Source organism: Vicia villosa, linkage group LG6 (assembly GCF_029867415.1).
Source record: "Vicia villosa cultivar HV-30 ecotype Madison, WI linkage group LG6, Vvil1.0, whole genome shotgun sequence".
Lineage (NCBI taxonomy): Eukaryota > Viridiplantae > Streptophyta > Magnoliopsida > Fabales > Fabaceae > Vicia > Vicia villosa.
Window position 1 is genome coordinate 102,210,512 of NC_081185.1, and position 25,532 is coordinate 102,236,043.

The window sequence follows — 25,532 nt, forward strand, 5'->3', positions numbered from 1 at the left end:
GGATAACTAGAAGGTTAAGAGTTAGTTAGTAGAGGTTAATTAGTAAGTTCATTAGTTTGTTATTTTGCTTGTGAACTCTGCTTAGGATCCAATAACGGATATCAGTTTCATTTATATCATCTTTATTGCAAACTAGAGTTATACAGCACATGGCGTGATAAAACACTAAATATTTGTAGTGATGAATGAATTAATATAACCAATGATAAATACTTCATGCAAACCAAATTAGACAAGGATATTTAATTGATCATCACATCTTTTTCCTAGCTTAATATGTAAATTTCATTCTAAAAACTAACTCGTTCTATCATCATTGCAGTACACAAGATTGCTTGGATATTGCATCATCTTATTGAACTCCAAATCACAGCAAAAAATAGCTAAACAAAAAAAACTTAGATAAGCCTTCATCAGCTACAAAGTGCTTTAGATTTCTTCAATGATTTTAACTCATCAATCAACTGAACCAAGTTGTTGCAAGAGTCTCCACCTTCCTCTATACTCCTCTTGGCAGCATCCCCAAGCTTTTTTGCTCTTCTCCTCATATATTTTCCCTCTTGGCCATTTCCCATCAAAATGTCAACAGCCTTCGCTATTTCTTCCCTTTTCACCGAAGCAGAAACTGGTCCTACACTCCAAGATTTGATCCCTATTGTATTTTTATTAAGTTTCTCATAATCACTTTCAAGTTCATGAAAACTATTGTATAGCGTCCTTCTCTAACTCAAAAGTTGGTGCCAAATCCAAAGTTAGTTTAACATTGGCTTCTTTCTCCTTTAGTGTGTAATCTTTCCATTATCAACAATATATATATATATATATATATATATATATATATATATATATATATATATATATATATATATATATATATATATATATATATAATGAGAAAGGTTAACCTTATATGAGAATGGGAGGAAGAAATAACAACCGTTTGATTAAAATAAACGGTTGAGATTTAATATCTCGTCACGTGATCCTCTTTTTTCTCAACTGAAAATAATATTTGAGAAAAAAGAGGATCGTGTGGATAATTTAGACGAAATATTAAAGCTCAACCGTTTATTTTAATCAAACAGCTGTTATCTCTTCCTGTCACTCTCATATAAAAATATTCTTTCTCACTAGCTAAAGAGTAAGAAAGAAAATAAAAGATAACCATTTTGTAAAAAAGTTAGTAGCTATGTCTCAAATCATCAAGGCATTTAGTGAGTTAGGTTGCAGTTCTCGTAGGAATATTAACAACCGAACTTTAGTTTCGGCTACCTTAAATAATGATAAAATTGAACTAGATCAAGATACTTTCCAAAACCAAGAATTAGAAATTAAGGAGATGGAAAATAAATTAGTTAATTGGTCTATGCCAGAGATTAAATTGAAAGAAATATATAAGATTGATACTTTTGATTTTAAAAGTCATAAGATTATTCATACTATTGAATCCCCTACTTCGGTTAGTAACAAGCATGAAACTATTAATTTGTTAAATAAAAAGTTATTAGAAACCCATTATAGAGAAGTATATCATTATATCCATCTAGGATTAATTCAGATAGCTATAAAACCATTAAATAAACTAGGGTTAAACACACCTATATTGCTAATTTTACGTGACACTAGAATTAAAGACTTTCATAACTCAACTATTCCTATAGTTGAATCAAATATTAATGATGGTCCAGTCTATTTTAATTGTCGTCCCACTTACTCTATGAGTTTAGCTGATGAATTCACTAAGAACTCATTGGTTATATATGCTCAAGGTCTAAGTGATAATTTTAATCATGGAGTTGCTAACATACATGTTATTAGTAGAATTACCTACAAAGTCTCTAATGTTAGTTATGATTTTAAATCACTTAAAACTACTCCAAGGAATGAGACTTGTATTATTGAATCAAATCTTAGTAGATCTAATGTTATGACTCCAAAGATACTAACTGCTTCAGAAATTATAGAAAAATTTCCTCAGGAATGAATATTACAATATGTGGTTAAATCTGAAAAGGTTGAGGCTAGAACTAATAGAGATGTTATTCAAGATATTGATGGATCAGTTAGAATTAGGATGAATAGAAATCAATCTTATCGCTATCATTAGTCTAGTAGTATTGGGTTAACGTCTAGTGCTAGACATCTAGTTAATTCAACAATTAGGGTAAATCTTGCAAGAGTAAACTTTGATCCTACAATTCCTCAACCAATATACTCGGAGAGAACCTCTAGGTCACCTTCTCCAACCGAATCACAAATACTAGGTGTAATTACATAAAATGAACTTTTTGTCATAGACAAAACTTGAATTAAAGTTGATTTCGAGGCAATATACAATTTAGAGAAGAGAAATTGGTATTTCTCAACTTTCTCTAAAGATCATACTCAAATGTATTTGCAGAAATATTATAGGTTTTTAGAAGCACATGTAATTAATATTTATTTCTTTACCTGGTTTGAATTAATGTGTTTAGAAGAAGAGATAGAAAACCCTATTGCTGTTAAGATGTACTTAGATGCTAATGTTAGAATAAGTACCAAATGGAAGACTTCTAGATAAGAAATTATAGAGTCAATTCATCCACCTTTAGAAGCTATTAAAATTACTACTTCTAAAGAAAATATAGAAATAGAGGCTTCTCCATTTAAATCTATAGCTAACCCAGTAGATCAGAGAAAAGACATTAATAACCTTAATAGTCAGATAAATTACTCAATCCAAATACTTCACATTATGTCTCAACAATTAGAAAGGATAGAAAACTCTATTCCTCAACCTAAGGATGTTAAAGACTATAAATTAGATTCTATCAGACCTATTTATCAATACCATACTCCTTCTAACAATGAGTAAAATTTCTTTTTTAATAGTACTATATTTTAATTGAGCTGGGTTCCAGGTTCCAGAATAATATCTGACAGACAACTTGTTCCTTTTCCATTCCCGGAAGTATTTGTTTTAAGATTCCCCTAAAATCTATGTCTGAGGCATCCGTTTCAATAATAAGGTTGACTCTGGAATCAGGTATTCCTAAACATGGTAATGAATCTGAACCATTAAGAGACTCTTCAATTAATGGTAGTCTTACTTATAGGTTTGGAGGTGTGATTTTATTCTAAAAAATGATGATTCATGTCGTTTGTTCCAAACCGATTCAAATAAAAACCACAAACCGATCAAAAAAATTACAAAAAATCAAAATTTATTGGATGCGTTTGAATGTCATTTGGTGAAACCGCTTGGTTCAGATTAAATTTTAGATTGTTTATCAAAACCGATCTAAACTAATCCGAACCGCATGTATATATTTTTATACTTATTTATTTTTTATTAATATATTGTATTAATTTATTATTTGATTATAACTATTTTTTTAATACTATTTATTTGTTTGGTTTAATCCATTTATTTTTATTATTTTATTTATTTCAACCCTAGCCAATCATTCTCATTTTATAATATTAACTCTTTAATATACTATATGTTATATACTATATCAAATCTATGATTTATTAGTTTTTTTTAATATTAATAAAAATATAATTTGTAATTTTGATATCTAAAAATCGATATAAATTAAATCGCATTAAATTAGATTGGATTTTTTTAACATATCATCTAAAATCGAATCGAACCCCAAGCAAATTTATCTTTGGGTCAAATAAGTTTTTGTTTCAAAACTGATCCAAACCGCACCGTGAACACCTTACTACAATTTGCAATAACATTTGTTGCGGCCGCTAAATCCGGGTCCAAATTGCCATCACCTGCGTTATTGGGTTTTACGGGTGAAATTTCTCAAATTCTTTTTATTAAATAAGAGTGAAGTCCCATTTTAGTCCCTCACAAAAATTGTAGAGGTCAGATTAGTCCCTTAGAAAAAAAAAGTCCCTATTAAATCCCTTACAAAATTTAACCGAGTCATGTTAGTCCCTCTACTAATATTTTTTTCAAACCGTTTTTTTTTTACTTTTGAATCGTGACTGGACCACCAGTGAAGACTCATTTTAGTCCCTCACCAAAAAGGGAGAGTCCCAACTAGTCCCTGAGAAAAAAAAGCTCTCTATTTAATCATTTACAAAATTTAACTAAGTCATGTTAGTCCCTCTTTTAATATTTTTTTCAAACGATTTTTTTCGTATTTTTAAACTATGACTGGACTTGACAAGATAAACTTGCTTTCAGAAATTGAGTACGGGTCAGAGGTTGAATTCCTTTGCACATGATCTTCAAAGTCTAAGTTTCCATCATAAGTTGAGTTCCCTAGATGTGAGACATTAAAATCTTATCATTCAGAATTTGAGTAATCATATTCTGATCTTTCATAATCTGAGTCTCAAACTTCTCTTCATATGTTCCTATCAGAGTCAGAGTCCGGTAAATTTTTTGACTAATGATCCTACACACTTGAACATATGTAAGTGTTACCTAATTGTTCATTAAATATTTTATTATCATCAAAACCTAAGGGATATGGTATAAACCAATTTTCTTCCAATATACCATGTGTATTATTTTCGCCACAAGTATTATTTACAAAAGCAAGAAATTATCCTAAATCACCTTAGTAACAAAACTAAACTTTCCTAAAAGATGATTAACAACTAAAACAATAACGACAACTAATACACAAAAATACATAACAACAAAAACTATATTCACTCACCCATAAGCCTGATAATAAAGCAAACAAAGAAAAGAACGTCATGGTATCGCGATGATTTATCTAAAATCCCTTCATAAATAATTTCAATTAAACAGTCGTAAAATAAGAATCCAGTCACAATTTAAAAAAAAAAAATCGATTTGAAAAAAAATAATGTAAAAGAGGGACTAACATGGCTTGATCAAATTTTGTAAGGGATTAAATATAAACTTTTTTTTTTCTTAGGGACTAATTTGGACTTTTCCTTTTTTTTGAGAGACTAAAATGAGTCTTTATTAACAGCCCAGTCACGGTTCAAAAGTAAGAAAAAAATCGATTTTAAAAAAAATGTTAGTTGAGGGACTAACATTACTCGGTTAAATTTTGTAAGGAATTTAATATGGATTTTTTTTTCAGGAACTAATTTGACCTCTACAATTTTTGTGAAAGTATAAAATGAGACTTCTCTCATTAAATAATTATATTTTTTTAACGGTATAATGTCACTTTGAACCCCTTTAACGGTAATTTTCTGTTTTTTTACACTTTGATTAAGATTTTTTTATCCTACTTTTAAGTTCAATTATGTTATGTTTTTCTTTTTGGTTTAAGTTTTATTGTTTTGTATTTTCCGAGGAATGGCAACAATTGTTTGAAAATAAAAATGTGAGAAACACAAGGCGAAGAAGCATAAAAAAAACAAAGACAAAAGGACAAGGAGCGTACGAAGCACAAGCATTGTCACAAAGAAAAGGACAGTCTGATATGATGCACTCTCAATGCCGTGGTAATGATTAACTTGGATGTGTGGTTATGTTACTTTGATAGTTGATATTTAAGGATTAGTTTATGTGGCTGAGATTGTTAAGATTTTAAGTTACACTCCACAATATGAATCAGAGTGCAGTATGAAACATAGCTTGCATTTAGTTTCATTGCTTTGATCAATGTGATGATAATATCACATATACACAATAAAAATGTAGTAAATGGTGTTCATCAAGAAGTTAGATAATGAGTGCTTTTAGAAATGTTCATATTATGCAAATTATATATAGTAAATTTGAAATCTTATGCCAACCAGCGACACATGACACAAGTAATAACAGATTCCTACATGGTAATTATTTGCTTCAAAAGTACTTGCATGTTATTCATCATCTTGCAAAATCAAAAAAACATAATAAAATCACACCATCTGCAACTCCTACAGCAATAACATAAAATCAATTATCTAATCTTCTTTTTTTCAAGTTCTCTTGCAATCTTTAATGATTTCAGTTCATCAATCAACTGAAGCAAGTTGTTGTATGAATGTCCACCTTCTTCTATACTCCTCTTGGCAGCATCACCAAGCTTTCTTGCTCTCATCCTCATTTCCTTGCTCTCTTCACCGCTTCCCATCAAAATCTCAACAGCCTCTGCAATCTCTTCCCTTCTCACCACTTCGTATTCACCAATGTTAAGCCATAACTCATTCGCTTTTGATCCTACTGAAACTCCTATCTTTAAAACCTCAACAATCAACTTCTCATTGTAAAATTGCTCAGCAGACATTGGCCATGCGATCATCGGAAAACCAACACTCAAGCTTTCAAGAATTGAGTTCCAACCACAGTGAGTCAATACCCCTCCTGTTGAAGGGTGACCCAATATCAAAAGCTGTGGTGCCCAGTTCCATATGATATAGCCCTTTTTGCTTTCTTTCATCTTTTTCTCAAAACCTTGAAGAAAACCTTCTTCATCTTCATGTTTATCCTTTTCTCTAACAACCCAAATGAAATTATGACTTGATTTTTCAAGTCCATCAGCTATTTCCACAATCTGTTCATAAGAAAGTCTAGTAAGGCTTCCAAAACTTACATACAAAACAGACTCACTTGTCTTAGTATTAAGCCAATTTAACAATTCTCCCTCTTTTTCAATGTCTCCTCTCTTACCTTTTTCATCATCATCTTTGTTAATCCATGCAGAAACTGGTCCCACACTCCATGATTTGATCCCCATTGTAGTTTGACTAAGTTTCTCATAATCACTTTCAAGTTCATGAAAACTATTGTATAGTGTTGCATAGCTTCTTTTCTCAGATCCAAAAATTGATTCAAAATAAGCTGTGGTAGCATTCTTTTCCTTTAAAAAATCACTTAGTTGCAGAGGGGCCATCTCAATGGTATGAGGCAAACCAGGAATTGTAAATTTGTGTGTATCAGAAACTAAATTATGGTGAGGTCTATACTTCATGATAAAATGAGTTGCACAGTTTGAGAAATAGCTTGAGACATAATAGTAAATCCTTGGAACACCTAGTTTTGCCGCTGCTTCCACAGTCCAAGGAAGCATCATATCCGTGACTAGACAATCTGGTTGAAGATCTTGAAGCAGAATCTCAGTTGGATCTTGAAGCATCGACATTCCATGCTTGATTTTACCAACCATTTCAAGGGAAGTGGCATCTTTGAAGTTTTCAACACCATGAGGGAGACCAACTTGAACTGAAGGGAACTGAATGAGATGAGTTTTGATGGAATATCCTGAATTGAAGTCAGTGTCAATGGTTTTCTGGAAGGTTGAAGCATTGGCATGTGTGGTGATGATGGTAACATTAACACCATGTTTGGAAAATAGCCTTGCAGTGTCAATCATGGGATTCATATGGCCAGGAAATGGAAATGGAAGAAAAATGACATGAAGTTGGTTATGGGATTGTTGAGATTTCATTGTTGCTTTTGAAATCTTTGAGGTGAATATGCTGTTATGTTACTAGGGTAGTCAATATATAAGGATAAGATTCTAAGGCTAAGAGACTGTCTTACAACCACTCCTCTCAATTTTTTTTTTACTATAAAATTTTCCTACAAATCTCTCACAATTTTTTTTTTCCTGTTAACCACCGATTTCCCTCTTTATTTCCTCTATACCATCCTATTCAAATAAATTGGTAATATTTTTATATAAGTATGAGGTGACATGTATGATTAATCATTTTGTTGTGATTTTATGATTTTGTGTCACATAAAAAAGATACAACGATGAAATGGAATGATTAATGTCACATTTGGACAACTCACAAAGTAACTCCCAAAGTTTTTTGTGGTCCTTTTAAGGTGATTCATAAAGTGAGCCCTGTAGCTTACTGTCTGGAGTTATGTCCAACTGTTTCATGTTTCTCATCTAACTTATGTCCCAATCCACTTTCTTTACCCAGTGTTTCTCATCTGACCACATGTTTGATGAAATGTCTCAACGGAGTGAGGTTTATTTGTTTTTTAGGCAATAGTTAATTTAGTTCTAGATAAGTTTAGATTTCTTTCCCTCCATATTGTTAATAAGATTGCATTATGACAAAAAAGTGTGTGATTATTTAACTCTGATGCTGATGCAGGGTGTGTTATGAGAAAACTGGAAAAAAATGCAAACTCTGATGCTTTTGTAGGTTATATAGAAGTGAAAATTCAAGCATGGTACTGCTACTAATCAAGGTAGAGCTGTATATAGGCTAAGAATATGGTTAAGGGTTGTTTTAGTTATAGGCTTGGAATTGATTTTAGGTTCAAAATTAGTAGGTTTATGGAAATATCAGTTAGCATCATCATATATGCTTTCTCCATAGATATACTCAAGAAGCTTTTGAACAAATGGAAACAGTTCCCATTGATTTTACTGCTGAGATCATTGGCATGTGATATTAGTATTTTTTTAAACTGAAAATGATTGATAACGTGTTCTTTGATTTCTAGACTTGTATCTTGCTGGTTCTTTGTTTTTCCTCTTATATGCCAGCGAAAGAAATAGCAACTATTGCAGGAAAACGAAAAAAGTGAGATAGACCAGGAGAAGAAGCATAACTGGCACAGAGAAAGGGGTAAGGACAAGGAGCATCAGAGAGATAAAAGCAAGCATTGTGATTCCAGTGCTGAACACTCAAAGAAACACCATGAAAAGGTTGAGGAAATTTAGTTTGCCGCAACTATATAGTTAAGACTCAGAATAAACGGGCTCTAAAAGTCTTGTATTTTGATAACGTTGCATATTCATCAATCGATTTTATGATATTTACTTAGTGTCGCGCTGTTAGGGTATAGAATATTCGATAACTAGAGCGGTTAAGAGTTAGTTAGTTGAAGTTAATTAGTAAGTTCATTGGTTTGTTTTTTTGCTTGTGCACTCTGTTTAGGATCCAATGAAGGATATCAGTTTCATTTATATCATCTTTATTGCAAACAAAAGTTATACAGCATATAGCACATGGCCTGATAGAACACTAAATATTTGTAGTGATGAATCAATATAACCAATGATAAATACTATAAAGGCAAACCAAAGTAAACAAGGATATTTAATTCATCATCGCATCTTTTTCTTAGCTTAACATGTAAATTTCATTCAAAAAGCTAACTTGTTTTATCATCATTGCATTGCACAAGATTGATTCAATGTTTTTTCATCGAAGCGCCAAGATTACGCTATCTGTCTCACTTCTACCATCTAATATGTTTTCTCGCCAAGTGCTTTAGATTTCTTCAATGATTTTAACTCATCAATCAACTGAACCAAGTTGTTGTAAGAGTCTCCACCTTCCTCTATAGTCCTCTTGGCAGCATTTCCAAGCTTTTTTGCTCTCATCCTCATTTCTTTTCCCTCTCGGTCATTTCCCATCAAAATCGCAACAGCCTTTGCAATCTCTTCCCTTTCCACCACTATCTCTTCAACAATGCCAAGCCAAAACTTGTTCAATTTTGATCCAACAGAAACTCCTATCTTCAAAACATCAACAAGCAACTTCTCATTAAAAAACTGATCAGCAAACATTGGCCATGTAATCATCGGCAAACCAGCATTCACACTTTCAAGAGTTGAGTTCCAACCACAGTGAGTCACAATTCCTCCGGTCGAAGGGTGATCCAATATCAGAAGCTGAGGTGCCCAGTTCCATATGATATATCCCTGGTTGCTTTCCTTCATCCTTTCCTCAAAATCATAAATAAAACCTTCTTTATCCGCATCTTTATCCTTTTCTCTAACAACCCAGATGAAATTGTGACTTGAATTTTCAAGTCCATGAGCTATTTCAACAATCTGTGCATGAGAAAGCCTAGAAAGACTTCCAAAACTTACATACAACACAGAATCATTTGGCTTAGAGTTAAGCCAATTTAGCAGCTCTTTCTCTTTTCCAAAGCTCTTCCCCATGTGTCCCCTATTAGCCTTTCTTTCATCATCCTTGTTCACCCAAGCTGAAACTGGTCCTACACTCCAAGATTTGATCCCTATTGTAGTTTTATTAAGTTTCTCATAATCACTTTCCAGTTCATGAAAACTATTGTATAGCGTCCCATAGCTTCTATCCTCTGACTCAAAAGTTGGTGCCAAATCCAAAGTTAGTTTAACATGGGCTGGGTCAGTATTTTTGACCTTTAACCAATCAGAAATCTGCAGAGGAGTCATCTCAATGGTATGAGGGAAACCAGGAATAGTAAATTTCTGTGTATCAGAAACTAAAACATCATGAGGTCTATACTTCGCAATATAACGAAAGGCGCAGTTGGAGAAGTAGCTTGCGCTGTAATAGTGAATGGTCGGAATGCCAAGTTTTGCAGCTGCATCCACGGTCCAATCATGCATCAGATCAGTGACTATACAATCAGGTTGAAGATCATGAAACAAAACCTCAATTGGTTTTTGGAGCAATGATATTCCACGGCAAATTTTTGCGAATATTTCACGTGAAGTGCCATCTTTGAGATTTTCAACACCATGAGGGAGACCAACTTGAGCAGAAGGAAACTGAATGAGATGAGTTTTGATGGAGTATCCTGAATTGAAGTCAGTGTCAATGGATTTTTGGAAGGTTGAAGCACTGGCAGGTGTGGTGATGATGGTAACATTAACACCATGTTTGGCAAATAGTCTTGCTGTGTCTATCATGGGAATCATATGGCCAGGAGTTGGATATGGAACAAAAACTACATGAAGTTGGTTATGGGATTGTTGAAACTTCATTGTTTCTTTTGGAATGATTGAGGTGGATGTGTGTTTTTTTTCTTTGAAGAGTTGATATTTAAGAGTGAGAGGAAGAAAGTAAGTCAAACTTCTCCTCCCATAATATTTATTTTAAAATAATTTTCTTTATTAAAAAATATTTATTGTGAAAAAGAGGGAGGGGACAACAACTCATCTTTTCATTAATTGTCAATATAAAAAATTTAAAGTAGAATAATTTGGTCTTATCGTTTTTTCTTGTGACACAAACTCATAACCAAAATTTCTTACAGTTTAGAAAATAGTGCAGTCGCGCAGCAGCGACTTCTTACTCAGATTTGCACCGTCAAATTTAAAAACAAAATTATAACCGATTCATAACATTATAACATTCTTAGAGGAGGGAATCAGCATGCAACTTCAAAGGGTACTACTATCTAGAAAACACATCATGAGGCATGACATTATTATTTTGGGATTAAAATATTTTTATAGTATATACTAGTAGTTCAATTTGATAAAATCATATTTAAGCTTATTATTTATAATTTATCTATTCTAAAAAGTTATTTGATAATAGTTATTTTCTAATTAGTTTATAATTTATTTTTATTAATTTATAATGTTATAATTTTTTAATAAATTAATCTAATAGTTAAAATTTCATGCAAACGACATGTTGATAGCCCAAATAATACTATATATAATTATGTGGAGGCGCTATAAAATAAAAGTGTTTTTCCTTTTTAAAACTGATCTAGAAGAATATATAACATCTAGAAATATTCCAAATGGTAACTTAAAAAATGTGCGGCATTTATCCTAGACAATGGAAGAATTCCACTATAGTTCAATGAATCGTTGATTTAATGATTACATTACATATTTACAAGTAGCCAAGTAGGGCTGCTGTGTTCATGCAGTCAACACTCAACAACCAATTTGAAAATTTAGCATAAAAACAAAATAGAAATCAAAGATATTACTCTCTTTATATTTATGAAGGAGTAAAATTAATACTATTCTTATACTAATATTACAAGTACTAATAGCATCTCCAATAATACAATCTAAAATAAGTTGTTTTTTTTCACCGAACCACATCATATTGAAATGATTCTTTCATTTTTTACTCCAATGATAGTTTTTTGTTTTTTTAGCAAGTTGTATTGAAAAGGAGAACTAATGGTTCTCCAACCTGATTACACGAGGAAACGGGAAAGTCCAACAAGAAAAAGAAAAATTACACATCAATTACATTACGAGAGAAAAAGTAAAGAATCCTTGATAAACTCGTAAAATGAGTAATTGAGATAAGTAATTTTCCCACAAAAAGACCATCTCCAAACTAACATCTTTATATTCTAAACGGTGTTGTTGACGCTCCAATTATCCTTCCAAAAACAAACTCCGTTCCTTAGAAGCCAAAGTGTCCAAGAAGTAGCTAGCCACACGACACTCGTTTTCCTATCCTTGACATAATTTTGACGGAAGAAAATATGTCACTCCATAAAACTCGATAAACCCTCCTCCTCCATAGAGGCCCCTTTTCCGACCCACAAAGCAATTTCCCTCCACACCTTCTTAACCACCCTACAACCAAAAAAGAGATGCCTACTATTTTCCAAACAACCACCACACATGATACAATTAGAATTATCACTAGAAAAGGATATTCCTCTTAACAACAAAAGATCCTTTGTGGGAAGTCTATCATGAAATAATCTCCAACCAAAAGCTTTAATTTTAAACGGCACATCCATTTTCCATATGATCCCAAAACCTTCATCAAATTTGTTAGGGGGACCATGAGGCAAACACAAATTCTCATAGTAAGCATAACATGAAGCTACCGAAAACCCCAAACCCGAATTACCTTTCCAAACCACTTGATCCTTACTTTCCTCCCACCCGTCAAAAGCTTCTACCCGATTCTTCAAAAGAGCAAAATTGGCCGCCACATTCGGATTTTCAAGGAGAGAATCGGGAATTCCGAATCGGCCCCATTTCCACTCCCCTTCCTCCCACCCGTCCATACCCGCTACCGAAACATTCTTTAAAAAAGACTCCTTGAATAATTCCGGAAATTCCACTTTTAAAGGTATATCTCCTTCCAACCAAATAGAATCCCAAAAGGAAGAATTGTAGCCATTGTGAATGAAAACTATACTACAATTGACTATCGGGTCAAAGGGAGATAAAGAGCCTACCTTTAAAATATCCTTCCACCAAAACGACGCGGAGTATGAGATTTTACTACCTCTTTCGCCACAACATATTTTTAGAGATAAATCACCGTACCGAGCTTTCAAAATGTTGAACCAAAGAGCATTATGTCCTTGAAGAATTCTCCACCTCCATTTATTAAGAAGTGTCAAATTGAACACCGCAATATTTTTCACTCCTAACCCCCCCTTTAGAGAATTTATGGGCTCCATATTTTATTTTATTGTAATTTAAAATATTAATATTAAGATTTTTAAGATAAATATTATATCTCATTATATAACTATAATTATGAAAGAAATATTAAATGTAAATTAAGAGTAAAGAGTTAAACTTAAAGGTATAAAATTAAGAGTATTAGATTGTCCACCCGTGCTCCGCACGAATATATTAGAAATAAAATTACATTATTTTATAATAATTCATATTAGATTTTTATATTTGCATATAAAATTAGTTTATAGTCCATTTAGCTTATGTTTGAAATTATACTTTTAATTTTTTAATTAGAAACAATAATAGCTATTATGGTTGCATTTATATATTAAAACATTAAGAGTATGAAAATATTACTACTTGAACTATAATAAATTTAACATTTAATTTATAATTTATATTAATTTTAATACAAATGAATATAATTGTAATAATCGTAATATCATAGAAATAAAAAAAATTAGAATTAAAATAAATGTATTTATGTCAACAACAATCGCATATTTATAGTTAATATACTAAAAATATCAAATTTGAGAAGAAAAATAATTTTCACTACTGTAGTGAAAAATATGTAGCTATTAAAATTTCAAAAGCACAATTATGAAAATACGTTCTAGTAAATCACGTAAAACATTTACATCTAATAAATCTATATAATACACAAATGGTTGAATATGCAATTATTGATTTTATTTTATTAATTAGATCATATAGTATTGATTAAATAAATATTTTATTTATTAGCACTATTATTAATTTTATTATATTAATTAGATCATATAACTTTTATTAAATAAATATTTTATTTATTATCATTATTATCAAATTTCGAATACCAATTAATTAGAATAATAAAAGACAAATTTTACTATATTGAAAATAAAAGGACAATCAACTTTACTATATTGAAAATAAAATGACAATCAACTTTACTATATTGAAAATAAAATGACAATCAATTGCACAACATGCTTGCAAATCCCAACTGTTATGATTATTCTTGGTTCGACTCCTCCACTTTCTCCCTCTCCAATGTGGCTGTCATTCCTCGCCAGAAAAAAATGAAAATGAAAATTCATCAAAACAAAAACAATAACAAACAAACAACATCAATGAGCCACATATCATCATCACACTTATCAATGTATAATTTATATATTCTCCTATCTTCCGAGCATTCAAATCAGGTAAGAATTTGCATTTAAAGCCCTTAACACATTGACATAATATAGACTTGGGAACAACCCATCCAGGTACATTAGTTTCCAGCACCACTAAATAACACAAGAATAAAAGAATGATGATGGTGAGAATATGAGTTTTGGTGGAAACCCTAGCAAAGTGATTTGGAAACCCTATTTGCAATTTTTTTCTCTTGTCGAAGTTGAAGAGATCTGATGAAGTTGATAAGCACACAGATTTGAATCCAAATATATAGATGGGAGTGAGAAGAAGAAAAAAGTCTATGTAGATCTGCAAATGAAGTTTACAGTTATTTATGGGATATGTATGTAACTGTTGTAGGAACCGTTTTTTTTTTTTTGCATATGGAGATAAACTATTCTGTAACCGCTGTAGAAGGAGAAGGATGCACCAAATGTGAAATTATCGTAGAAGTTGGAAGAAGAAATATCACGTTGGATATTTTACCCATTAATAAAAAATAGTAACAGAAAAAAACAGAAATAAAATATTGCATTAAAATAGTAATTTATGGCACCTTTAATGAATAGTTAAAGAGATGAAAAAAAAACTAAAAATTAAAAAGTTATAGGTGGTTATGAAATAGAATATATATATATATATATATATATATATATATATATATATATATATATATATATATATATATATATATATATATATATATATATATGTGAATACAAGATTACACTCAAAGATGTTTTTGATTCATGGCAAACTCAAATAAGCATTCAAACAACAAGACGGAAGCAGAAAACTTAAAGAAAAGCAAGCATTGATCACTCATAGGTCAACCCATTATGTTTATATGTTTAAAGGTTGACTCAACACAAGCTAAACAAGAAGAATGCAGAAAAACAGCAGTTAGGTCGACCTACCATCAACCCAGGTCGACCTAAAATGGAGAAAAATTCATATACCCCTGCTAGGTCGACTCACACATCATTTAGGTCGACCTAAATTGATGAATTCTACATACCATCCTGTTAGGTCGACCTACACATCAACTAGGTCGACCTAATCTGTGAAAATGTCCCCAGAATGCATCAGAAGAGGATTCTGGTCGACCTACTCCTTCAACAGGTCGACCTAACTGGGAGCAAAATTCTGCAAGCTCTGTTAGGTCGACCTAAGCACTACAAGTGGTCGACCTAACTGATCAAGAAAGTTCAAAAATCAGTTTTTCTTGGTTCTAACTGTTATGCAATCATATATATTGTGCAAGGGTAATTATTCAAGCAACACCAACGACTGAAAGATACACAAACGCTTCTCATCTCCGTTCTTCATCATCTCCAACACAATTACACATAATCATTCTTGCGTTGCGGGTTAGTGATGAGTTCGATAACGTCCATGGAACGGAATTGAAGATTCCTAGTGGGTGAAGGTTTGTGGGGTTTGTTGGTGAATAAAATCTGCGGGTTTTGTCCTCCACGACGGGTGGTTCTTGGGGGTTTTTATCAAGAGGCATTCATTGAGGATTCGGCTGAGTGTAACGATTGAGGAACGGGGAGTTCAAGGAATCAAGACACTGCAGAAGGGAATCAAAGTGAAGCTCTTGGATAACCTTGATCTGGCTCAAGATTAAGGGGGAAGAAGATTCAAAGGATCGACATAATTGGTTTATCGTTTATCGCTTTGTTATCTTCTTTGTATATACTACTTTCAACATTAATGAAAGATTACCCAATTTCAATTTGGAATTGGGGGCAGACGTAGTCGTAGCGAGGACGATCGACGAACTGCCTAAACAAATATCGTGTTCTTGACGCTTTTACTTTCTCTTTTACTTTCTGTTCATAATTGGTTATAAGTGCAAAATTGATCAACGATTCAAGTGTTAAAATTGTGAATTAAAGTTCTGCACAAACATCACAATTCACCACAACTTGAATCACTATCAATTTGAACGTATCACCAAGTGTTTGTGTTTTTGCTTAATCCAATCTTACTGCATTGCAAATCAAAGTTGTCAATCTAGAAGTTAATTGGTTTTCAGTTGTTAAACGTATTGGTTAGCCATCATATTACTTCACCATCAATTCCACTTACTTTTTGGTTTTGAAACACATACGACCTTTGCAATAGCGGTCCGGAATAGACGCAAGTCGATTCAGAACCGCTTTCGCTCGAGTTAGTAGAAAAATCCGTAAAAACTTAGTGAGATCTATTCACCCCCCCCCCCCTCTAGATCTTTAGGCCAGCGTCTAACAATATATATATATATATATATATATATATATATATATATATATATATATATATATATATATATATATATATATATATATATATATATATATATATATATATATATATATATATATATAGAGAGAGAGAGAGAGAGGGCATATCATATGAGAATGTGAGAATGAATCTGAACCATTGGATTTTAAAATAAATGGTGGAGATTATATGTGAATCTTTTTTTTCTCCCTCCTATATTTTGAAATAAATGATGTAGGAGAGAGAAAAAAAGATTCACCCATAATCTCCACCATTTATTTTAAAATCCAATGGTTCCGATTCATTCTCACATTCTCATATAAATATGGCATTCTGATATGATATGCCCTATATATATATATATATATATATATATATATATATATATATATATATATATATATATATATATATATATATATATATATATTTTTATAATAATTTATACCAAAATATATTATTACTATTAGAATATAGGAATATTAAAAAAAAAAAGTTAAAATATAAGAATATAAATAAAATATAATGATAATTTTTTTAATATAAATTAATATTTTGAAATTAAACAGTCAATGCATCAATTAAAATTAAATTTTATTATAACAATGGTAAAATGTAACCGAATTTTAAATAATAATATCTTCATAACTGTTATTATATTTTATTAGATTAGATATCATTAATAATTGAAATATGAATGTAAATATTTTTATAAGGCTTTAATATTTCAATTTATAATTGGAATTGGGAAATAAATAGAAAAATAATAATAACGATAATAGTAATAATATTAAAAGATATTTTTTAATATAAATATATATATATATATATATATATATATATATATATATATATATAATAATTTATACCAAAATATATTATTACTATTAGAATATAGGAATATTAAAAAAAAATAGTTAAAATATAAGAATATAAATAAAATATAATGATAATTTTTTTAATATAAATTAATATTTTGAAATTAAACAGTGAATGCATCAATTAAAATTAAATTTTATTATAACAATGGTAAAATGTAACCGAATTTTAAATAATAATATCTTCATAACTGTTATTATATTTTATTAGATTAGATATCATTAATAATTGAAATATGAATGTAAATATTTTTATAAGGCTTAATATTTCAATTTATAATTGGAATTGGGAAATAAATAGAAAAATAATAATAACGATAATAGTAATAATATTAAAAGATATTTTTTAATATTTTTTAATATTTCTTATGATATATAAAAAAAATTAGTAATTTGAACTTTAAAAATTATCGTACTAACTTATATAAATAAAAAATATATTTTATTGAATACCATGATTAAAATTTGAATTATATAAAATTAAATATATGATTTAGCCCCAGAATAAAATTGAGAAAAATTCAATTTTTATAATAATTTACACCAATATATAATATTACTATTAAAATTAGAGAAATATTAAAAAAAAGTCATTTGATAAATTATTTTTCAAAAACAGTTTTAAAATTAAAGAATAAATTTGTTAATTTAAATTTTAAAAATTATTGTTCTAATTTATATAAATGAATTTTTAAAAAATTATATTTCATCATTTAATTTTGAGTTATATAAAATTAAATATAAGATGTAGTCAATAATTAACAATTTATATATATGATGTAGTTACTAATTAACAATTTATATAAAAATATGAATAAAGTTTTAAATAGTTTTATTCTTACGTGATTTCTTTAAATTTTGGTTGGGTAGTAATTATTAATTTTTTTTTTTGTTTTTTACTTTTTTATTATCATAATTATAGTATATTAGTCATAATTAAAGTGATTATAAAATGGATTTTATTAAATAATTTTTATTTTTTGAATTAAAATAAAAAGAATGAAGAGTTTTATTTTTTATTTTTAATTTATAAGTGAATTGGATTAGGAATGAGTTTTATTTTGTTTTTAATTTATAATTGAAATTGATAATTAACATATTAGAGTTTTTGTCCAAAATATAAATTATTAATTTTAAATTTAAAATAATTATTTTTTTCAATTGGGAGAAGAGAGAAACTTTTTTTAGTATTGGGAGAAATGTTTAATTAATTACGTATTATGAGTTTTTTATTAATGATTATTAAGATAATAGTGTTTTTTAGTGTAAGAACCGTTACTTTTTACATAATAAAAACTATATATATATATATGGCGAGAATTTTACCATGATGACATGTGGCTAGGGTTGCCATCATGACTTCCATTTAGATTAAGTAGATAGATAGATTATTATTATTAATATTGTTATGATAGTAATTAGATATTATATTATTATTATTATTATTAATAGTGGTGGTTTAGTTTTATTATTATTATAATTATAATTATTTTATTATTTATTTTAATTATTTTAATATAGAGTTTGTATAATTAGAATTTGTATTTAGAATTACATTTTTATAAAAAAAATGTTTTTATTCTTATACCACTCATATTTTATTTGGAAGAAGTTTAAATCTCCCACTTTATTTATTAGTTCATACTATTGAAAAAAAATACCATTATTAATATAATTCTCTTTAATATTAATATATCAAAGAGAATTATTATTTCTACCACTCCAAGTTGCTTTTCTGTTTTAGAGTGGAAAATAACACAGTTTAAAAGTTAAAACAAATATAAAATATAAATATATTAAAAATGTGATGATATGATTAATACTATAAAAATATTTATAAAATAAAGTGTTGTAAAATGGAAAGTTGTTAAATTTAATAGTAGTGCATGTATATACCCATATCAAATTTGGTATTATAGTGAATGAAGAGTGAAGAATTAGTAGTATGTGTTGTTATTGAAAAGAGAGATTTTGTTTTGTTTTTTAAAGAATTTTAAGTTGCTTATATTATAAAAGAAATGAAATATAGTAATAATTGTTACTAATTTTATGTTTAGTAACTGAAATAAGAAATAATTATAATAGTAACTGAAATATATAAATAATTAATTTTATTATTTTTTAAAGTTTATAAGTTTTGAATTTGCAATTTTGTTTTTTACGGTAAAAAACAAATTGAATGCCTTAAACGAATCACATGTAATTAAAAAAAACATTATTAAATAAGTATAAATGTTGAATTTAATGTTAAATAACTTAATAAGATTGCTAATTTAATGTTTTAATTTTATATTAAAAAAATTATTGTCAATTTAATGCGTTGGTTTTTAAATATCATTCTTAATTTAATGTGTTGATTTTATAAACAATTTATATAAAAATAATTATCAATTTAATGCGTTTATTTTATACAAATGATTATGATTTATTAAAAGTAGTAATTTATTTTCTAAATTTTTATTTTGAAAATGTATTATTACTTTAAAAAATAATAAAAAATTAGTAAAAAATGTGAGTATTTCAAATTATTATAACTTATTTTTATATTAAAACATAACTTAAAAATTAGTTCAATATTTATTCCAATTATATATTTTTTAGATTGTTCCTATAAAAGTGACTCTTTAATTTATTACGAAAAAAATAAATATATGCAATATGTTAATTGAATAATTATGAGAAATTGTTAAATTAATATTACAATTACTTTAAGTATACAATTTATTTTTCTCTAAATATTATCTATAAAAAAGAATTGATGTCAATATAGTAAATATTTTTTAATTGTCATGAAATCATAATAGGAAGTTTTTATAAATGACTATAATGACATTGATTGACAAAATTTGAAGATGTGTGACCACTCGACAAAAAATGTTATATTGATGTGACACAAAATGTTATAATGGATGAATAATAATGACATTGATGAATATAACATAACTGTCATTTTAAATATCATTTCTAATAATTGTAATTATTTTTATTTTATCATTGGTAATAAATTGAAATAACTAAAACTTTATATGTGTATAATTGTAAATAAATTAAAATAAATAAAATTTATGTTAAATTTTATTATTATTAATTAATAAAAAAGGGTTTTCTCTAGCCGCCCATGAGAACTCCGTAGAAACCTTCTGCTTCAGCTTTCACGGCGTCACTGGGTCTCGTTTCGGATTGCGGAAGTGGAAGAAGCGTTTGTTTCAACCCCGTTTGTTTCAACCCTCTCTCTATCTGATGGTATTCTTGGCGGCACCCACTGAGTGTTTGGTCAATCATAATAGGGGCTGAAGTTAGTTCTTCTTCAAGTACGATCTGGAAACAATTTTGACAGTATTACTCCGAAGGTGCTTTCAACCACGGGAGTTTCCCTTTTGTTTTCACAGGTTTGCTAATTTAATTTTTCAAAGTTGTTATTATTCTGAATTTTTTTTATGGTTTAGTAATTTTTTTTAATATTTAATTTTATTGAAGTGTGAATGTTTTGAAATCAGGAGTGAAATCTATTTCCATTGATCCGAATCAAAAGAAGATAATAGTTGTTGGTACTGTGAATCCTATGAAATCTATCCTTAGAGAAGGAAGAAGTACTGGAAAAATCAAAAGCGTCAGAATGTTGTCTGTTATTAACCTTTCAACATCAGGAATTTCCGCAGAGATCACATCACTAAAGTAATATAGATTGTCCTCAATTTCATCTACAGCAGCCGTAATGGTAGCCTTTGAGTCTGGGCCTGGATTTCTGTCTCAGCAACCATAATACTTTATTATTATTATTATTATTATTATTATTATTAGGTTTGTATAATTAAGGTTTTATTCTCATAAATTATTATTATTATTATTATTATTATTATTATTATTATTATTATTATTATTAGGTTTATGACATGTAGGTTTTATTCTCATGAATTATTTTTTTTGAAATAAAAGATGATATTATTCCAAAATGTCAAATACAAACAGGGCCTAAAGGCCATATATATGGGGATCTAATTACATAAGGAGGTCAACTAAAACCTTGCTATAGATGGGTTTCACCCACCCTCTATATACAATTATATTTTGTATACTTCTAACTACACTATCAATGTCATTATGCTGACCCATGTTATCAAATATTTTTCAATTTCTAAGCACCCAAATGCCATAGATCACCTCAGCAATCACTGCTTTGAGCAGACTCATTCTAGCTCCTTTGCCTCTGACTTTACGCTTAATCCAATCAAAGTTCAGATTGTTGAAATCACTAATTCCCATCCAGTGCAGAATTGCATTCCATATGCCTACAGTCTGGGGGCAGGCAAATAACGAATGATCAAGACTTTCATCCTCTTTTTCACATAGCTCACAAAGTTGATGCTGCAAGAAACCGAGTCTGAACAGTCGTTGCTTCGTCGCCAGTCTATTCTGAAAAGCCAGCCAGAGAATAACTTTTGCTCGAGGACGCGCGATATTATGGCACATCACATGATACCAGTCCATAGTAACAGTCACACCTACAAGAGCATTATAAACTTTTGTCATATGAAATATACCTTGAGCTTTCATCTGATTCCAAAGAAGGAGAATTTTAGGAATTTCCAGCTTGCATTCAAGGATGTGCTTCAGAATCCAAGTACAGTTCCTATTCTGCAAATCAGCCAGGGGATCCTTGCCCTTCAAGAAAAAAGTGTGCACCCATTTTACCCAAAGATTGTCACCCTTCATACAAATGGTCCACAGATTTTTCAGTAAAGCCACCAAATTCCAAATATGAAGATTGGGGATGTTCATACCACCTGCTTTCATAGGCTGACAAACCTATTTCCAAGCAACAGGGCTCTTCTTGCCTATAGTAGCTTTACCTGTCCAGATGAAATTCCTGCAAATCGAATCTACTCTCTTGAGTACAGCCTTGGGAAGTGGAAGACAATGCATCCAATATTGTGTAATGGCAACAACAATGCTTTTCACCAATTGGATTCGACCTGCAGTGCTGAGAAGATGAGCAGTCCAGTGACGAATTCTACATACAATCTTGTCTATGAGAGGCAAATAATGATGAATGTTAAGCCTCTTGCTGGCTAATGGAATGCCCAAATACCTTATGGGGAATTGTCCTTCAGTGAACCCTGTGTTAAGCAGAACAGCTGATTTTGTATTATCATCCATCCCCCCAAAAAATTCCTTGCATTTCTTAGGATTCATAATGAGGCCAGTTGATTTAGAGAAATTCTGAAAAGCATCAAGCATAATATCAATGGACTGATCTCCTCTACTGAATAAGAGAACATCATCTGCAAATGAGAGGTGAGTGATATTCAATTTTTTACATTTGCTATGGAATTTGTAATCTGAATTCTTAAACATCTTATACAACACCCTGTTCAGATATTCCATCATAATCACAAATAGGAGGGGGGGATGGGGTCCCCCTGTCTAATACCTCTCTTAGCTTCCAATATCTCTGTGTAATCACCATTGACATTGAATCTATAAGTGACTGTAGCAGTGCCAAGCATGATCCAATTGATAAATTTCTCAGGTATGCCAAGCTCAGCCATGACTGTTTGCAAAGAAGCCCAATCCACCATGTCATAGGCTTTTTGCAAATCAATTTGTAACATGCATCTAGGATTCTCATGAATTATTATTATTATTAAGGTTTTATTCGTTATTATTATTATTATTATTATTATTATTATTATTATTATTATTATTATTATTATTATTATTATTATTATTATTATTATTATTAGGTTTGTATAATTAAGGTTTTATTCTCATAAATTATTATTATTATTATTATTATTATTATTATTATTAGGTGACATGTAGGTTTTATTCTCATGAATTATTATTATTATTAAGGTTTTATTCTCATGAATTATTATTATTATTATTATTATTATTATTATTATTGTTTATTATTATTATTATTAGGTTTGTATAATTAAGGTTTTATTCTCATGATGACACGTGGTTTAGATTGTTGTAAGGATGACATGTGGCTAGGGTTGCCATCATGACATCTTTACATTTATATTAAGTAGATTACGGATACTAAGATTTAAAAAAAAAAGAAGTTAAACTTATAATAAAAAAATTAATACAGATATACTGTTAAAGGTTAAAATCAATATATTAAAAAAATCATATAATTTAAAAGAAGAAAACAATCACTTTTATATATTTTACTCTTATCGTATCTATCATTGCTCCAAGCGACAATTTGTTGCTTCAGAAAGCAAACCATAGTACCACGTTGGTCATCTTTTGTTGAATTCCAATTTGTGGGAAAAGAGGATGTCATGCTGGCTAGTAATGGAGCTGCTCTTAGGCTTTAACTAAAATTTAATGATGAATATAACTTAGAGCATTATTTTTTATGTGTTCAACTAATTGGTGGCAAAACCAACCCTCTCCGTCAGGCCGATCCGTACACCTGTTAAAAAATGACGGATTAAATTGAAATTTTAGGTCCTCCGTCTATCAAAGTTGTCCTGTCAAAACCTGTCATCCATCAAAGCTCATCTTATAAAATTTGTCGTCCGCTAAAGTCCATCTCACCTATTCGTTCAATCCATCTCTTCTTAATCCTATTTTTTAATTAATTCTTGATGGTTTTATTTTATATATTTATCTGTGAATATATGAAAATTTGTTTAAGTAAAATTTGTTAAAAAGATAGCTTTATAAAAATTGTTCTAAAAAAAAGTGAAAATTCTAATTGAAAGATAAAAAAAATTATTAACCTACTAAAAAAATAGGCGGACCGTCAATCCACCACTTTGATGGGGCGGGTTAGATTTTTATGTTCATTTCTACTTGACGAATTTGTTCGCCCCACTCTTTTCTTGACAGGTTTAAGACGGAACGGACGGTCGGTTTTGCCAACCCTAGCTCAACACCACTATGAAAATAAGACAAACCTTCAAAGTCATTGATTCTTTTTATATATGGGTTGGTTCGTTTTGTTTTGTTTTTTAAACTAGTAATAAACTTGTGTGTTCGCACGGGTTCTGGTACGGGATACACATTTATTTTAGAAGTATATTTTTAATAGAAAAATGTCTGATTACCCATGAAAAAATAATAATTGAATGTATAATAAAATAAATATTTTGATCAGTAACTTCATGTCCCGTTAATAATCAATATTTTAATCAATAACTTCATGTCTCGTGTACAAATATTATTTTTGTTTAGGTATCGTTATCAAAAATATCTAGATCAATAGTAAATTTTCGTATATAAAAATATTGAGATTAATAATAAAAAATTTCCTATACACAATATTTTAATTAAAAAATATTTATATTTTTTGAAAAATAACTTTTTTTGCAAAAATAAAATTTTGAAATTTAGTTTGAATTTCAAAATTATTTATTTATTTTAAATAGATTGTTCAATGCACACTACTTTTAAGGTAAATTAATTCAAATTCATTGAATTTTTGTCTTACTAATTCCTCCCTCGACTAAGGATGCATGCCACTAATATCTTTACAAAATTTCCTTCATCAGGGAATTAAACATAATCTTTACAGAATGTTCAGTCATTGAGGCCTACCAAACATCAAGGAATTAAACATGATATTTTTCTTCATAAAGTTAACTTCTGTAACTTCATACGGAGTTCAAAAAAGCTTTTTATAGAATAACTTTCATTGTTTTTTCAATTGTGTATCCAATTCATAAAAGAGAGGCATACCATGTAAAACGCATATTTGACGTCCGTCCATTTTGATAAATATCCTAATTGTTGTTGTTTGCGATACCAACAACTAAACGAATAGTCTCAAGCCTAGTCACGGGTGCAAACACCTCCTCAAAGTCTATACCTTCACGTTGCAAAAACCCTTTCGCTACCAATTGAGCCTTGTACTAGATTATCTCGTCTTTAGGGTTTGCCTTCACTTTATAGACCCAACGCACACCAATTGGTCTTTTACCATACGGTAGATCAACCAAATCCCAAGTGCCATACTTCTCAATTGATTCCAGCTCCTCTTTCATTGCACAAATCCATTTTGGATCGCTTAAAGCCTCATCCGTGTTCACCGGTTTCGGCCAAAAGCGCAAAGTGAACGAAATCACCTTCATTATTGATTTCATTATCTTGGAATCTCTCGCATTCTTGGAGTCTCAAAGGAAACAATATTTGC

The 25,532-nt window shown here is 29.6% G+C and overlaps 3 protein-coding genes across 3 annotated transcripts; all 3 read right to left on the reverse strand.

Annotated features, from left to right (window-relative positions):
- Positions 1 to 5,656: 5,656 nt before the first annotated feature.
- LOC131609436 (soyasapogenol B glucuronide galactosyltransferase-like) lies at positions 5,657 to 7,479 on the reverse strand. The gene has a single exon (XM_058881127.1). It carries the CDS (start codon positions 7,362 to 7,364, stop codon positions 5,877 to 5,879), a length of 1,488 nt encoding a protein of 495 aa, XP_058737110.1. The 5' UTR covers positions 7,365 to 7,479; the 3' UTR covers positions 5,657 to 5,876.
- A 1,360-nt stretch (positions 7,480 to 8,839) lies between these two features.
- Positions 8,840 to 10,706, reverse strand: LOC131609435 (soyasapogenol B glucuronide galactosyltransferase-like). The gene has a single exon (XM_058881126.1). The coding sequence runs from the start codon at positions 10,644 to 10,646 to the stop codon at positions 9,132 to 9,134; it is 1,515 nt and encodes a 504-aa protein (XP_058737109.1). The 5' UTR covers positions 10,647 to 10,706; the 3' UTR covers positions 8,840 to 9,131.
- Positions 10,707 to 21,508: 10,802 nt separating this feature from the next.
- LOC131614245 (uncharacterized) lies at positions 21,509 to 22,929 on the reverse strand. The gene is made up of 3 exons (XM_058885860.1): positions 22,812 to 22,929; positions 22,231 to 22,662; positions 21,509 to 21,882 (listed from the first exon to the last, which is right to left on the reverse strand). Exons 1-3 carry the CDS (start codon positions 22,927 to 22,929, stop codon positions 21,509 to 21,511), a joined length of 924 nt encoding a protein of 307 aa, XP_058741843.1.
- Between the last annotated feature and the right edge of the window lie 2,603 nt (positions 22,930 to 25,532).